Here is a 15,319-nt window from a genome sequence, read left to right as displayed (position 1 = left end):
TGTTTCATGGTAAACTTCAAACGGCATTTCAAACCAAATGGGAGAGAATATTCCAGTGCTCAAAGGTTGTTTTATGCTGTTGTTTTTGACCTCTGCTACGCGGCGCCGGCATCCCACGCGTTTGTCTTTATATTGTGTCAGAAATGTAAAAAAAAAAAAAAGAGTGTTTCATGATATATAGAGCTCAACAAAGCTGCATCTCTTTTGAATGTTGCTCGGCTGCAAACCTGAAACATGCCATCAAAGTTCTCATGGGGGCTCCCTTCGGGTATCCCGCCCCACTTCACCGCCGACCTATCATGGAAATGTCTTATTAAAGTTCCCCCGGCGAGCCATTGTCTGTTGTTCCGTCGCACAGACAATGACGTTGGACTTGTACACCCCCACCACTTCCTCGATGCACCCTGACACAGAGGCTTCAAGCCCCTGCTGAAGAATTCTTCAAATGCCAAATACGAAGCGTTCAAATCTTTCATTCTCCTAAAAGTGCTTTGATGCTCCCTAGTGGTACAAAGTGCATAGTTCAGAAAGACGCCCAGCTGTTTATCTATACATCATGTTGCAGTACACTCATCCCTATACTTTTTTCCTTTTGTTGCAGAGGCCAGACAAACCTCGCCTTGAGCCCCAAACTTCAAATAACTCAAAGTCTTATTACGGTGATTAGTGAGCCAGAGGTTTTCGGGGGGGGGGGACAGACCCACCCTGAACCTGGACGCCGCAGGTTCATTTAAAGAGACATCAGAAGGAAAAAGAGATCAACCTGCAAATGTGGGGGGAAAAAAACCAACCCAGATCTGCAGTGCTGCTGCAGTATCACACTGTGACCACAGCAGGCAGCGCCAAGGCAACGCTGCGCCGCGCAACTAGACCGACTTCAAAGGCTCCGAGGAGATGGCACGACTTTGCCAGAACATCAAAGACCTAAAAAGCGTCGTGCAATAACCACATCAGAGCGATGGGGAAGGGCGGCGAGGGGGAGGATAAAGAAATGGAGCGCGTTTTCATAATTCAGTCGGGCCGCAACTTATGGATGTAACACAGCCATATGGAATAACACTAACATATGGAATGATTTCGCAATCTCTATACGTCCCAGCGAACATTCATATACGGGGGGGTTTGACACGCAGTTTTGGACCCATTCAGGGTGGTTGATGTTTGACCTCTGTGCAGCTCAGTGACCTCATGTCAAAGTGATTGTTACTGAAGGGAATTAAACATCTATGGTGGTGCTGTCCGGGACGCCGATCTTGTTCTCCACCAGCCGAAACTGAATGTTTTGGAAGCCCGAGGCCGGTGACAGGTATTCCCTACGCACACAAACGCACACAAACGCACACAAATGCACAAAAACGCACACAAATGCACAAAAACGCACACAAACGCACACAAACGCACGCAACGTAAAAGCTGAGGGTAAGAAAATCCGCGGCTGAATTTTAAGTGAGGTCGAATTTTTAACAGTGGTACAGAAATTATGAATGTGACATTAGAAAACGCGTGCTCAAGTGCATCTGCCGGGCAGATTTTTAAAAACACAACAACCTCCGACTGGGCTCTTTAAGGCGTGTTTACATTCCCCTCGGCCGGTGGTACAGAATACAGTTCCACAACATGTGCCGCATGTAACTTCTGCTGAAACACATCTCCGTGTTGAAGTCCCTTCGCGACTTTTCCTGCCAACCCAGCGTTTGTCATAATTTCACAATATTTCCTCACCTGTTGCTGATAAGATGTGGAACTTCGCTCTTCGCCAAAAACAACCAAAATCCAACAGGACCTGAAATGTCACGAACACGGAGTTAACAGCACAACTTGAATTTAAGGGAGAGTTCAACTCTCAGCTCTTTATCTCAAATTGTTGCAGATGGAAAATCCCCCGGAATGCACGAAACCTCCAATATCACCAAGGAATCTTATATTTCTGAACTGAGGGGGTTCGCATTGAATGAATAAAAGAAATTAAACAAGGGAAACGGCCAGGTTTCATTGGGCCACAATCGATCACCTATAGCTGCGCTCTTGAGCCAACTGTGCTGTAAAGTTCTGCCTCCTATACGTTACAAAAACACATTTCTGTAGATTAGCGTTAGAACAAAAACACATTCAACTTGCAGTTATTATTTCATCTCAGCGTGAAAACGCTTCATTCTGAGCGTCTGTATGAACTTCTGTTTTGTTGTGGACAAAAATAATCTTGTGATCTGGATGTAGTGTAAAAAAAAACCTAATTAGACGATCGTTACATTCAAAAAATTTAAATAATTCTGATGCTGCCTTTCACTTTAATGTGAAGTTATTATGACTTTATGTAGCGGCAACCAAACGAAAGTCGCTGCAATGTTGTAATATTGAAGACGAGAGAGTGTCACAGTCAGTTTACTGTGACCTTTAGTGACCAAATAGTCACTCTAATGTTTATATACAGTAAAATAGATTAATCCCGGCACAATGTGGAACGAGGACTGAAGGTTTCCCGGCTGGTTCTTGTCCGGAAGAATATCACATACACACCAAACACACGCACGTTCACAATAACCTTAGGACCACATGTCTCCGGCAATGTTCACCGAGGAAAATTAAATATTAACCAAATTGCAAATATTTACAGATGAGTCCAAGGACCTAACCGGGACATCAATGATTCCCAGGGATGTCGCAGTTTGGGCGAGGAGAGTAAAGCTCCGCCCAGACTGGGTTTCCGGGGGCCAATGCCAATATTAGGGAGTAAGAAAGTTCCAATGCTAACATATCGGACGATATTCTTACATAATATCTACCTGTCTACCCATCTATCTACTTTTGTAAAGAACTATCAATATCGGTCGGGTTGAGTCAATACAAAATTACTTCAACTCAACATTTATGAGTCGTTGTTAATGTTTAATCGGCAGGTAAATATTGCCAGAATAAGAATAACAGTCTTTTCGCATAACTATTGATCTAAAATTGAGTTTGTTGTTCGGAAGCGTTGTGTGAGAATACAAACCGCCCACATCCTGGAAAAACTTTGTTCTTTTAGCATAACAGACAAATAAGAGGCGGGCCGGATGGCGGTTGCATCCTCGTGGGCGATTGGACGAGGTTGGCGGTTATAAATCTGGACCGCGCCGGAGACAATTTTAGTAAATATTATCCGAGGCAGAAGAAGAACACACCTTTCGCTGCCACTGGAACAAACCATGAGCGGATGCCCGTACTTTGAGAAGAAGCATTTGTACGTTTCAGTTCGTGGAGTTTTGGCTTCAGGCCTATTTAATTTTTCTCCAATTCCACTGGATGCGACGCTTTAACGTTTTCTCTAATCCAGGCAAAGCAGCATGTAACCCTCTGTCTTCACACCGCAGGTTGTTCAAAAACAAGCCTCCGAATGCCGAAGAGGAGGACGCCTCTCAGGCGGGCGTCAACAAGGCCAGTCGAGGAGGAATCATCTATGGGGATTACCTGCAGGTAGAAAACACCGCCGTCCACATGTGCACCGGTCTTTGTACCTGGATTTTTTTTAAAGTACCGGAATGTGTACTGTTTTTTTTAAATCTCAAGTTTCTGCGGTTTCTTTCTTTCCTTCCAACCCTCAGCTTGACAAAATCGTCTCGGCCCAGGTGTTGCAGAGTGAAGTCAAGGGGAATAAGATCCACGATGAGCACCTCTTCATCGTCACTCATCAAGGTAAAAACTAACTTTGTAGAGTATTTCCTTTTCAGGAAGACCTAACTGGTCTCCCTGAAATAAAAGATTTTTTTGTCTTTTTTTCTGTTTTCGCTTTGAATCTTTAAAATCTGGAGATTCCTTTGGGGGGAAAAAAAGGGGAAATTGCTCCTCTGGGATTAAAAATACAATAAAGTAAAGTGATAACCAATCCAAGAAGCAGATTCATCATTGTTTAGGAAAGTATAAGTCAGACAACAGGATTATAGTTTGCAAAAATTTAAATTTTCACGATGCAATTTCAGTGTGACGTGGCTCGAATGTTAGTCGACTTACTTATCTTGTAATATTATTATTAATATACTAATATTTGTGTGTGTGTGTTCCAGCCTATGAACTGTGGTTCAAACAGGTTTTGTTCGAACTTGATTCAGTGCGGGAGATCTTCATCAGCGGACATGTAAGTTTTTACCCTTCTTGAATTAGCATATATGAAAAACAGACAAATGTGGTTTCTAGTTTTAAAGTACCCTCCTCTCGCTACTACCTCTTTTAATTCCCGAGAGAGAGAGAGAGAGAGAGAGAGAGAGAAAAACATTTCGAAGCCAAATGTTTTTAGATGTCGGTGTTGAACACTGAACACTGCACCTGAAGTAGAACAACTTCAATAAATTGAAGAGCACATCATCTTCAGAGAGGACAACACTGCGGTAGTCAGATCTGCCTGCGCCTCGGTTGAAGAGGACGTTTTATCCAAGAGGAATTATTCAGCCGCCCTGACTTTGGAGTTCAGTCAAGGGAAAAAATAAAAAAAGATTTTGTTCATCACCCAGGCTTATGTTCATTAATCAGAAACTCAAATTATTACAGTGATTAGATGATTTCCCCCCCCCCCATGTCCGGATATGTACTCGCAAGCTTCACCATGCTTTACTGGTATTACTTATGTCCCGCAGGTCCGAGACGAACGCAACATGCTCAAAGTGAACACCCGCATCCACAGGATCGTGATGATATTCAGACTGTTGGTCGAACAGTTTTCTGTTCTGGAAACAATGACGGCCTTGGACTTTTTTGACTTCAGGTGAGCGAACAGATGAAACTTCTGGCCAATCTCCACTTCAGCTCTTAAGAAGTCTGATGAGATGCACTCGTGCTCACTGTACTTCTGCGCGTGCGTGCGTGTGTGCGTGCGTGTTCGTTTGTGTGCGTTTGTGTGCGTTTGTGTGTTTGTGTGCGTTTGTGTGCGTTTGTGTGCGTTTGTGTGCGTAGGGAATACCTGTCACCGGCCTCGGGCTTCCAAAGCCTTCAGTTTCGGCTGGTGGAGAACAAGATCGGGGTCCCGGACAACCTGAGGGTGCCGTACAACAGACGCCATTACAGGGACAACTTCAAGGGTCATGAGAGTGAGATGCTGCTCGCCACGGAGCAGGAGCCCACACTCTTAAAGCTCGTCGAGGTACAACCGCCTGCACGCGGTCGTCATTTTTTTTTGGGTGTGGGGGGGGGGGGGTCTAGTACAGGGAAGATCAGGTTATTGCACTGTATATCTGTGTTTGCCGCATCTCGCTCCGGATGAGCTCGTCTGCTGCTGAACAGGGAGGAAACCTGATGGAAAAACCTTTTGCAATTCTCAGGAGTGGCTGGAGAGAACTCCCGGCTTGGAGGTGGACGGATTCAATTTCTGGGAAAGCCTGGAAATCAATATATTTGTAGGGCTGAATCAAGAGAAGGAGAAAATCGCGGTAGGAGATGACTGCAATATGTTCAGGGGGGGGGAAACATCCTTACTTTTCCCGCACGTCCAAGATGACTGACGAGAGATTTTATTTTTACTTGTGTTTTTCCATTCTGAAATAGATAATGCCAGATTCCGAGGACAAGGAGGAGATGATGGCCGAGCTGGTCAAACAGAAAGAGCTCTTCACTTCTCTGTTCGACGAGAAGCGCCACGACCATCTGCTCAGCAAAGGTGAGCGCTCGCTACAAAACTGGCAAAAAAAAATAATAATCTGTCCCCGTTGATCGAACCGCGTTTCGTTTCCGCAGCAGTGCAGCTTTCAAAAGAATAAAATAAATAAAAACTACACAGTCAAGAAATACATTTTCAATTTTTCTCACAAGGTGAGAGGCGGCTCTCTTACAAAGCTCTACAAGGTGCCCTGATGATCTTCTTCTACAGGTTGGTGGGGTTTCTTTACAGCATCACGCCTTGTCTGTCGCCACCGTCCGTGTGTTGCCGTATGTTTGTTCGTTAAAAGCTCCCGGTGCTGCTGATGCCGGGGGGGGGGGGGGGATACTTACACGTCACGACGCTCATTGAAGCGGCGCGAGAGTCAACAGAGTCATGAGTCATGAGTCATGAGTCAGCGCCGGAAAAAAAGCGATCATTAATGTGCACCTCCCAATGAAACACTTTCAAACACCACGGCCGTTTGTCTAGACGCACCCTCGAATTCCATCTTTCCTTCCAGGGAGGAGCCGAGGTTCCAGGTCCCCTTCCAGCTGCTCACGTTCCTCATGGACATCGACACGCTGATGACGAAATGGAGATGTGAGTGCTGTGCCATAGACTCCCCGGTGAACCAGAACAAGAGAAATCTCTACAGGAGACACGGGCACGTCCTCCCACTGATCACACCGGACGTTTTTTTCTCTCTCTCTCTCTCTCTTTGGTTTTCAGATAATCACGTATGCATGGTGCATCGAATGATCGGCAGCAAGGCCGGCACAGGGGGCTCCTCCGGCTACCACTACCTGAGATCCACCGTCAGGTAAGTGTGTGCTGTACACTTAAGGCCACCGGTTAAACACTTTGCGTCGCGAGCATCTCCAACACTACAGGGGTAATTTAGATAAGGACAGGGTATGTGATCCTCCGCGCCTATCTAGATTACCTGCCATATGGCCATTTCATCCAGACATGCACAAAGTGTATTTAAAAGTTCTTTGTTCAGCACATTGCCGCAGCAGTCTGGGTTTTGCGTTTGCCCTTCGCAATGTGCAATTTGAAACAGATGCTCGATTATGTTGCACGGGTGGAATATTTAATAAATGATTATTCTTTACCTTTAGTGACCGCTACAAGGTGTTTGTGGATCTGTTCAACCTGGCGACCTTCCTGGTGCCTCGCCACTGGGTGCCCAAGCTGAATCCCAATGTCCACACGTTCCTCTACACGGCCGAGTGCTGCGACAGCTCCTACTGCAGCAACGAGGACTCAGACTGAAGGGAGCATCTCTCTCTCTCTCTCTCTCTCATCCCTCTGCGTCTCCTCTCTTACCGTAGACCAGAGCTCACAACAGTGGACCACATTTGCAGAGCTAGAAAGAGAAAAAAGAAAAAACAGTTACCGTCAGGCTCGCAGGCGACGTTTCGTCCAAACGTGCAAGTAAACACACATTTTGTCGCGAGGGTACGTAGTGTTTCAGCGGAGAGAGGTAGGCGTCCGGCTGGTGTTCCTGAGAAAGAAAATTTCAGGACAGTCTAAAATATTTCCTGTTTTAGCACAAATACTGAATAGGGATATAATAATGTGCTTCATAAGGATCTTGAATTTGAACTTAATCTGGTGTTTTTTGGACAAAGGGTGCAGGAGCGGAAGTTAAAGTGGTTGACGGTGTAAACCACCAAAATATACATCAGCGAGAAACATTTTATTCCTGCTGGTTTTTTCCAGTAAGTACGTACCCTGAGATGTGAATACAGAAAAATAACAAATGTACAAATATATAAAAACAGGTACATTTCTTTGTTTGGCAAGGAAGGTAAAAAGCCTTTTTGTTTCTTTGGTCATTGTGACATTAATAACATTCACCTTAAAACTATATTGAAAAAGATACGACAGCAGATCACTACTTCGCAACCCGCAACATGAGGCTGCAGAAACCTGTGACACGGCGTCTGGCCATGAATAAATCAAATGGCCAGAGTAAACAGTTTGGCTCTAATCTCTGCTGCCGACTGGTCACGAGTCACACGAGCAGCAGATGGCTCCTTGATACGATTCGCTTAGATGTTTTCTCAATAACATTATGCAAATTCGCCGCGACTGACCTGAGAGCGAATGGATCGGTGTCAGCGGCGATCAGACTGGTGGCGGTGAAGACTTGTTTTTGTTTTTTTACAAAGCACGAGGCGGGTGTCAGAGGTCGAGCTATTTCAGATTCAACCCAGATGTGACTCGGGAGGAAACATCTGCATGAGCGATCAATGTCAACTTCTAAAATAAAAAACAACTTTGTACATCATAAATGTGAAGCTGTGAAATAGGAACCGTAAAATCTGTACATAATGTTCATACTGTTGTTTTTATAGATAAGCTGTGTATAGTACTCTTCATGTTTTGTATTTATGCATTGATTAATTGATCTCTGTATAGACAAATTAGAGTTATATAACCCATGAAGTGTATAACCTTATGTATTTAAGATACATATTTTGTACAGTGCATCTATTCCTGTTGGTGATTTTACAGTGGGGGGTGTGTGTGTGTGTGTGTGTGTGTGTGTGTGTGTGTTTTAGTCGCTCAGTTATGAACCAACATTTATCAACTTGTGAAGTGATTTATTTTGTTTTACTGATGCAAGATGTTGACATTTCAATAAAAAGAAACATTATTTAAAATGACATTTTGAAGGGAGATGACTGATTTCAAATTTTGGCAGCCATCAAAACGCACACACACACGCACACACACACTCACACACAAATATACATAATGTTGTTACAGAAAAACTGCTGCCACAGAATCTGCAATACCTGCGAAGATGAAGTAAAAGAAAAAAAAGAGAGAGAGAGAGATGAATTAATCCCTGAGGGGACAGTGGGCACAGCACAAACATAAAACAAAGTAAAAGGAGACATGAGCCGATGAAAATGAAAAGAGCCAAAGATCATACCACAAACGTTGCCACCAATTTTGATATAAACGTAGCCCTCGTTCCCCCATGTGGTTCCCCAGGAGTTCTGCACAATCCAGTGTGGAATATCCCCTAAAACAGACAAACATGCATTTCAAGATTAAATTATTTACAGGATAAAGGAGCAACGTGTGTGTGTGTGTGTGTGTGTGTGTGTGTATGTGTGTGTGTGTGTGTCTACACCACTTTGCACCATTACATAATCCCTGTGTAATACCCACAAACACAAGTGTTATGAAATAATGGCAAAAATGAAAATAAAGTGCTGCTGTGTGTCAGGTATGTCAAGAGACAAACACATCGGTACTGTTTAACCTTTTTAAATTCTTTCGCTTGAAGCGGTAACCGTCTAATTAATCAGAAATTCTATTCTTAGAAATCCTGGAACACGACGTCGAGAACTGTAAACATGCGTCGTGTTTACCGAAGGAGTCCAACAGGACAAAGCAGGGAAAGGTGTAATACTGAAATGTTTTCAATTCTTATATAGCTCCAGCAATGATTTTCTAGAAATGAGGGCTGGAATCTTTTAACAGGACTGAATGAGGCCCATTGCGACAATATGAAGTCGATTTGCCAACTGAAGACATTTATCTTCACCGGAAACGTGTAACAATCTCACGCCCCGAAATTAGGACTTTAAGACTCAATCATTAGCTAAAGGGCTTGTTAAAATATATTGTTCTCCCCTTCCCCTGTTGTTTTAGCACCTAATTGGGGGAATGAGACACTCTGCTCTGTTGTGATTAAAGCTGATTAGGACGGGGATATTTTAACCTAAAAACATTCTGCCTAGTGCCTTTGCTTTAAATTACTTTCACAGGCCCGAGGGTTGCAGAACTTTCTTGACCTAAAAAAAAAAAGGGGAAACTTTACCTCAAGTACAAATATAAAAAGGCCCTTTTTGTTCTCGAATCACAATTCTGTCTGGTGCCATTGCGGTGACAATGCGTTACCGGTCGCGTCGTATCCGACCACCAGCACGGCGTGGTTGGACCACTGGCTGGAGCAGTGGTGCTGGATGATTCCTCCCTGGTAATCCTGCCAGCTGACGGCGTCCACGACAGCAGTCAGAGGACCGCGCTCCAGCAGCTGACCCATCATTGCCTCCTCTTGACCGCTGGATGATAGAATAAAAACAAAACAAAACTGTACTCTCGGGGGTAGCATGTTTGGCCCTGTGTTTACATACAGCTCATGGAGGCGTTATCATGTAAACTGTACTGCAAAGGCAGGACGTTGGGTAATTGGTATTAGGCTAATCTCTTTAAGCGAGATGTGTAGGTTATTAAGTGAAACATTTCACAAAGGTTGCATCGTTTCACCATTTGTCTCTTCTTCTTCTTGTCATTTGTTCACTCCCTGAATAAGTTCCTGTGATTCCATCTTTTGCCAGGCTCATTTTCTCATAGACTTCAATAGAAATTGAGCAAAAATGTTTGCAAACAGTGGAGTCGCCCTCTGTTGGTCATTCGAGAGATTACATGTTACAAGCACTTCTGAAATGGCTTCACTTTCTGGACCTCATGACTATGTCCTTTCTTTTTTTTTTTTTAGCTAAAAGCTATACTGAATAAAGCCATTTTGTATACTATTCATCTGGAGGTGTTGTTTTTTTTCATCTGGAAACTTTATGATCATGTTTTTCCTTTGCTATGCAGCAGTAAAGATGTGGCTTGCGAGCCCCTTTTATCAGTGGGTTAAGACTTCACCATGACCTCTGAGAGGTGTCTCTGACCTCAGTAGTAGCACCATGACCTTCAACACTTGTTTTGATAGTGGCTGTCTTTACTTTGCTTTAACATCTAATTGGAAATCATTTCGAAACATTATTCAATTTATACATGTTACAACTAAAAAGCTACATCTGATAAAAGTTGTATGTAAAGGGGGAAAAAAAATCGGAGACAATTTTATATTAGGTGATGTGAGCTAAGACAGCAATACAACAGGACTGTGCATATATATTTAAAATAAATTACAGACATTATATATGCATGAGTGTGAGTCACAGTCCTGTCTGACATTAAATAAAGATGATCAGATGAATTTACTTTAGCTCGAGGTAACCTTTGGGCCAAAATGCTACTGAGCAATCCCCTGTCTGTGTTGACAGGGTAAACACTGTGGCGTGTCACTCACTGTGCAGGACCAATCCCCTTCACCCCCCGCCCCCCCTCCCCTTTGTCCTTGATGCTTTGTGAAGACCACACTAAAAAAAAGTACATGTGACTTTACCCAAATATTGGGTTGTTAATTTTTAGCCTTTACTGCCGATGGGCGGCTCGCAAAACGTGTATTTTACCCAAAGTCATGTGCAGTGAAGCTCTTCACGGAAACGCCGTCATGTGACTGGGAGAAGAAGTGGCAGATTCCCGACTTGGCTTTGTAGGGATACTCAGACTGTGGCACCAATTTCACCCCTGTCTAGAGAGAAAATAGTTCATCTCAGCGAGAGTGTAATCGGAATACAAAATATTCATTCATCTTGTTCGTGAAACATCCTGGCGCAGGCAAACCAATCTCACTCGCTGTGCTTGCTGCCACTACATATCTCACTATTTCAAATAAATGACAATACTGCCTTATTTTTAAAAATCTAAAAATCTATTAAAAAAATCAAAAGAACAATCAAAACAACCCTCTTTCAGTGCGTGTGAAGTACTGAAGGGTTGATTCGACCTTTGTATTGCAGTCGATTTTTAGTGCATCTGAAGATATTATGCGTTATATATCAGGCAAAACAAAACAAAAAAAACATCAACATACTTGTTTTAACCAGTTCAGAGCCCTGGATGGGGAGCCTCCATTGCAGCCTTCATTTTTAAAGGAGCAGTCCAGAACCTGCTGTACACTGAGCAGCTCCACGTGCGAGCCTCCGATGGCGTGGGCGGACTGCACGGCACCGACCACACTAAATGCCCAACAGCTCCCGCACTGCAAAGGCACCGTCATAGTAATGACCATAATAAGAGAACAACAAAGAAAAGACTGAGAATTGTGTATGTTTTGCTCAAGGAAGCTTCGGCGGTTTCAGTTCTCCCTCAACCCCTGCTGCCCAAACTCTCCCGTTAATTCATGATTAAAAATCTCTCCACATTTGGATTGTTGGGTTGACGCACTCAACTAATCGCGAAAGGTTTTTCATTGGGTTTGAATGTGATGGCACATGGTAATAGCGCAATAAGACCTTTTGTTCGAGAAGCTACAATGTGTGGATGTTGTCCGTGGTGATGGGGTGACATGATCCAGTCCGACTGAACTGTGACTAATTGTTTTCTGCTGCCATCTTCTGACTGAAACACCTCAGGTAAACTGTGTCTTCAGGAAAATCACAATTTCTTCTTCAGTTAGAGGAATTAAGCTTCAAGATTGAGGATCATTTGAGATAGTTTTATTGCAAAAGCTGCCTTTCTTACTACATGTCTGATGTACATTATATTAATTTTTTTCTGAAAATAGGTAAAATGGAGGCATACTTGCTCAGCATAAATTCCCATTAATCTCTAAAAAAAAATCCAAATATTTTCCTGCTCGATATGGTTCGATGGCTTAAAATCAAACCAAAACATCACATTACGTTTTATTATGTGAGTGGCTTGATGTTTTGGCGCCCTTGTGCTTTTTATTTTCTGTCAATCCATAACTCTGTCTGTTGTGGAAACCAGGCAGTTTCACAGGCGGAGCCAGTGGGGGGGGGGGGGGGGAGAAACAAAATGGGCAGGGGAAAACTGCAGGAGAAGGAAGCTGGTAGGTGAGCGCGGTCATGTACAGACAACTCTCCCCGGAGTGGAAAGCCTAACTTGAATTCAAGAAAGTGAAATATGTTATCGACTTGGCTTTTTCCCCTGTTTGGGGCTATCCCTGTCGATCCCTTAGGACAGCAGTTTTACAGAGAAAATATCCTCCCCCACGGCAAATAAGCCGACTAAAGAGAGATAAAGGACAAAAGGAGAAGGCGGAAAGTGAACCTGTGTGAGGACAAGCAACCGCTCCATCTTACTAACACTCTCCATTTTCGTGTCCCCAGGTCCACTCTGCAAAACTCCCACTTAATGAGTTGGCTTGTTATTTCACCCGCTTCTCCTTTACTGTTATTTAGGTCTTTTGCTTCCCGTTACTTCATGTTTGACCATCGCCGTCTGAGCGGGGGAACGTTTCTTTGTGCTGACCTTAAATGTCCAATTATAATTTTGCCATATCACAACAGGATTGGAAGGTGATCACATGCTGTGACACTGTACATTTATCTATCTATCAATCTATCTGTATTGTGTGATGTGGAAACGTGAAGTTCCAAAGGGGCACCCAGACTTTTCAGTGAATTAGGAGTCATCACGTGTCCACTAGTGAAAGTTTTGACATAAACAATTCAAAGAGAGAGCAGGGATTGATGAGATGTGAATCATTTTTAACGAGGTGATTGAACCATTTTTGCGGGGGGGAAAAAACGATTTCAGAGAACATCGTTAACATATAGCCTCTCTGAGGACAAATCCGGGCGGTCCATCGCTCCACCTGTTTGCTATGACATTACCAAAAATGGACGTTAATTTGTTTGAACTGTGTCTCCGAAAACTACAATACATCCCCATCAGCAGTGAATAGCATCTAGCCATCATCAATCTGTGTAAACCTCACGGCTAGTTGGTTCTGGACCGGTGCCACCGCTGCCCGGTCCCTCCAGTCAAATTTGGCCGGGAGCCGATCTGTCTTCGGGCCAGAGAAGAGCGGCGCTCGGTCGGAGCTCGCTCGCAGGTAGAGATCTGCAGAAGACAGATACAGTTCAAAGTCATTCCCAAATACAAAGATGCGTGAAAAACAAATGACTCTGCAAGATTCAGCACTGTCGTCCAAGATGCTTGGTTACATTTAAAACAGTCCACTGGGAAGATTTAAGTGAATGAATCGATTTCACTTTCAGTTGTTAAGGTAATAGAACACATTGTGAAGCAATTTTCAGCTTTTTTTCTTCTATAACTGTTTGGAAGATTTATTGACAAATATAAAGTACATGTACCGTATTCAGTCCTGCAAACTTAAAACACTTCGGTCTACCTCTGAATTCTTTCTGTGAGAGGTCAGAGAACTGGTTGATGCCGTACTTCGCAGACTGTGGTGCCGTGGAGAATGAGTTCAGGAATGCATGTCGCTTTGTGGCATCCTGCAATAACGCAAATGACATATTAGGGAGTGGTACAGTTCACTGGAGGAGCAGCGAAATGAAAATCATTACATGAGAATAATAATGAGAAGGAGACGGCAACGAATAACAGACAAACAGCCACAAAATGGCCATGAAGTTAAATCAACATGTGGGTAAATAGTTTCCATTAGAAAAATGATTACAAGCCTCACCCAAGGAAAACTCACTTCTTGAATGTTGCATTAGATTGCTTTAAATTTACATAGCTGTACCTAATAAATTGGGAACTGGGTATATACACACACACTAATATAGCATTCAGATAGAAGTAACTTTAAGTTGTGTTTTGTATGACGTTGTGATTTTCCAGTACCTAACGTGCACAAGTGCAAGGTAAATGAATGGCAGTAAAAAGTACAATATTTCAGTAACATGTACCCCAACATTGTGCCTTAGTACAGTTCAAGTAAATGTACTTGGTGACTTTGCATCACTCAAGACCTTAACTTAATGGACCAATCGTTATGTTGTGAAATTTCCATTTTCACTACAGATATGAATTCCATATTGATGTACAGTACAGAATTTATAAACTTTTAACGTTTTTTCCCACCAAACGTTGTACATTGCCTTTTCCAGGAGTGGGCATGGTCTTTAAGTGACGTTTGTTATTGGTGCGTTTGCGACAAATCCGTTCACTCGGAAGTTCCCGGAAGTGAGCAGCAGCAGAACGGAGTCAATGGACCACCTGTGTTGCACTTGCACGAAAGGATCACACATTTAAATAATCAGATTGTATACTATCAACAATCAAATCAGCACGCGCATTAAAGCAATAAATTATTTATTTTTTTTAATTTTTTTTTATAAAAAAACCAAAAACGTATTGACTAACTACATAGAGTCACTACACAGGCGTGTCGGTCTGCTATATTGTAAATCGATACACTTATTGACTACTTATTAGCCAAAAATCGCAACTCTGTCGCTCTGAATAATGGATTCGAATTGCGCGCCAAGAACTTCCGGGAACTATCCGAAGTCCGCGTGAGTCACGTGACGTGCAAACATTTTGGACTTCCGTTGTCCGTTCCCTTAAAGAGTGCAAACAATTGTTTCCATCTGCCTCACTCACAGCGGGGGACATCTTACCCGGAAATAGCGCCGCCGCCGGTGACATTCCTCTCCGTCCGCCTCGTAGTCCCGGTGGAACTGTCGTGTGAACGAGTCGAAGTGAACCGCGGAGACGTTCGACCCGTGGCGGGTCTCGTCCGAGCGGACGCGTCGACAACACGGAGGCGAGAGGAGCAGCGCGCACACGGCGGCCACGACGACCGCACACACCCGGCGACCACCACCCCTCATCTGACCGAGAGGTGTCGGTCACACACATGCGTCAAGATTGAAGTTCAAAGTAAACAGAGTACAAACATTAAGACGTGACGAGGGAGGTGAAGGTTGGTGCGCATGCGCAGTGATCGACTGGCGCTTCATCGAAAACAAAAGTGACATTTGAAGGAGTTTTCACAGGAAGTAGCCTGAGGGGTTTTTTTTAAGATCTAAAAAGTTTCTAATAATTTTCTTTTTTCAGAAACACCAA

General features: G+C 43.5%; 2 protein-coding genes across 3 annotated transcripts; one reads left to right on the top strand and one right to left on the bottom strand.

The window, feature by feature from the left end:
* Positions 1-1,160: 1,160 nt before the first annotated feature.
* Positions 1,161-8,280, top strand: tdo2a (tryptophan 2,3-dioxygenase a). Of its 2 annotated transcripts, none has more exons than XM_035650618.2 (12): positions 1,161-1,306; positions 3,351-3,453; positions 3,582-3,672; positions 4,041-4,111; positions 4,608-4,735; positions 4,924-5,110; positions 5,289-5,396; positions 5,512-5,623; positions 5,776-5,833; positions 6,126-6,205; positions 6,335-6,425; positions 6,727-8,280. In XM_035650618.2, the coding sequence occupies exons 1-12, from the start codon at positions 1,278-1,280 to the stop codon at positions 6,878-6,880; spliced, it is 1,212 nt and encodes a 403-aa protein (XP_035506511.1). In that variant the 5' UTR covers positions 1,161-1,277; the 3' UTR covers positions 6,881-8,280. The 2 variants fall into 2 exon arrangements, with proteins under 2 accessions (XP_035506511.1, XP_035506509.1); XM_035650616.2 differs by lacking the exon at positions 1,161-1,306 and adding an exon at positions 2,851-3,220.
* On the bottom strand, positions 7,992-15,231 carry ctso (cathepsin O). The gene is made up of 8 exons (XM_035650619.2): positions 14,872-15,231; positions 13,632-13,737; positions 13,215-13,339; positions 11,343-11,510; positions 10,879-11,000; positions 9,530-9,693; positions 8,553-8,645; positions 7,992-8,412 (listed from the first exon to the last, which is right to left on the bottom strand). Exons 1-8 carry the CDS (start codon positions 15,082-15,084, stop codon positions 8,378-8,380), a joined length of 1,026 nt encoding a protein of 341 aa, XP_035506512.1. The 5' UTR covers positions 15,085-15,231; the 3' UTR covers positions 7,992-8,377.
* Positions 15,232-15,319: the final 88 nt, after the last annotated feature.

The sequence above is a fragment of the Scophthalmus maximus genome, chromosome 9 (genome assembly GCF_022379125.1).
Source record: "Scophthalmus maximus strain ysfricsl-2021 chromosome 9, ASM2237912v1, whole genome shotgun sequence".
In the NCBI taxonomy this organism is placed as follows: domain Eukaryota; kingdom Metazoa; phylum Chordata; class Actinopteri; order Pleuronectiformes; family Scophthalmidae; genus Scophthalmus; species Scophthalmus maximus.
The sequence above is the reverse complement of the archived record's forward strand: the minus strand, read 5'-3'. Positions and strand labels throughout refer to the sequence as shown.

What these genes read in the sequence shown, in the direction of transcription:
- ctso (XM_035650619.2), bottom strand. Translation starts at nt 15,084, where the DNA reads ATGAGGGGTGGTGGTCGCCGGGTGTGTGCGGTCGTCGTGGCCGCCGTG. An exon ending in CTCTGAACTGGTTAAAACAA is followed by an intron (nt 11,001 to 11,342) that starts GTATGTTGATGT and finishes TTTTCTCTCTAG; the next exon opens with ACAGGGGTGAAATTGGTGCC. An exon ending in TTCACTGCACATGACTTTGG is followed by an intron (nt 9,694 to 10,878) that starts GTAAAATACACG and finishes TCTATCATCCAG; the next exon opens with CGGTCAAGAGGAGGCAATGA.
- tdo2a (XM_035650616.2), top strand. Translation starts at nt 3,186, where the DNA reads ATGAGCGGATGCCCGTACTTTGAGAAGAAGCATTT. An exon ending in CACTCTTAAAGCTCGTCGAG is followed by an intron (nt 5,111 to 5,288) that starts GTACAACCGCCT and finishes TGCAATTCTCAG; the next exon opens with GAGTGGCTGGAGAGAACTCC. An exon ending in CTGATGATCTTCTTCTACAG is followed by an intron (nt 5,834 to 6,125) that starts GTTGGTGGGGTT and finishes CTTTCCTTCCAG; the next exon opens with GGAGGAGCCGAGGTTCCAGG.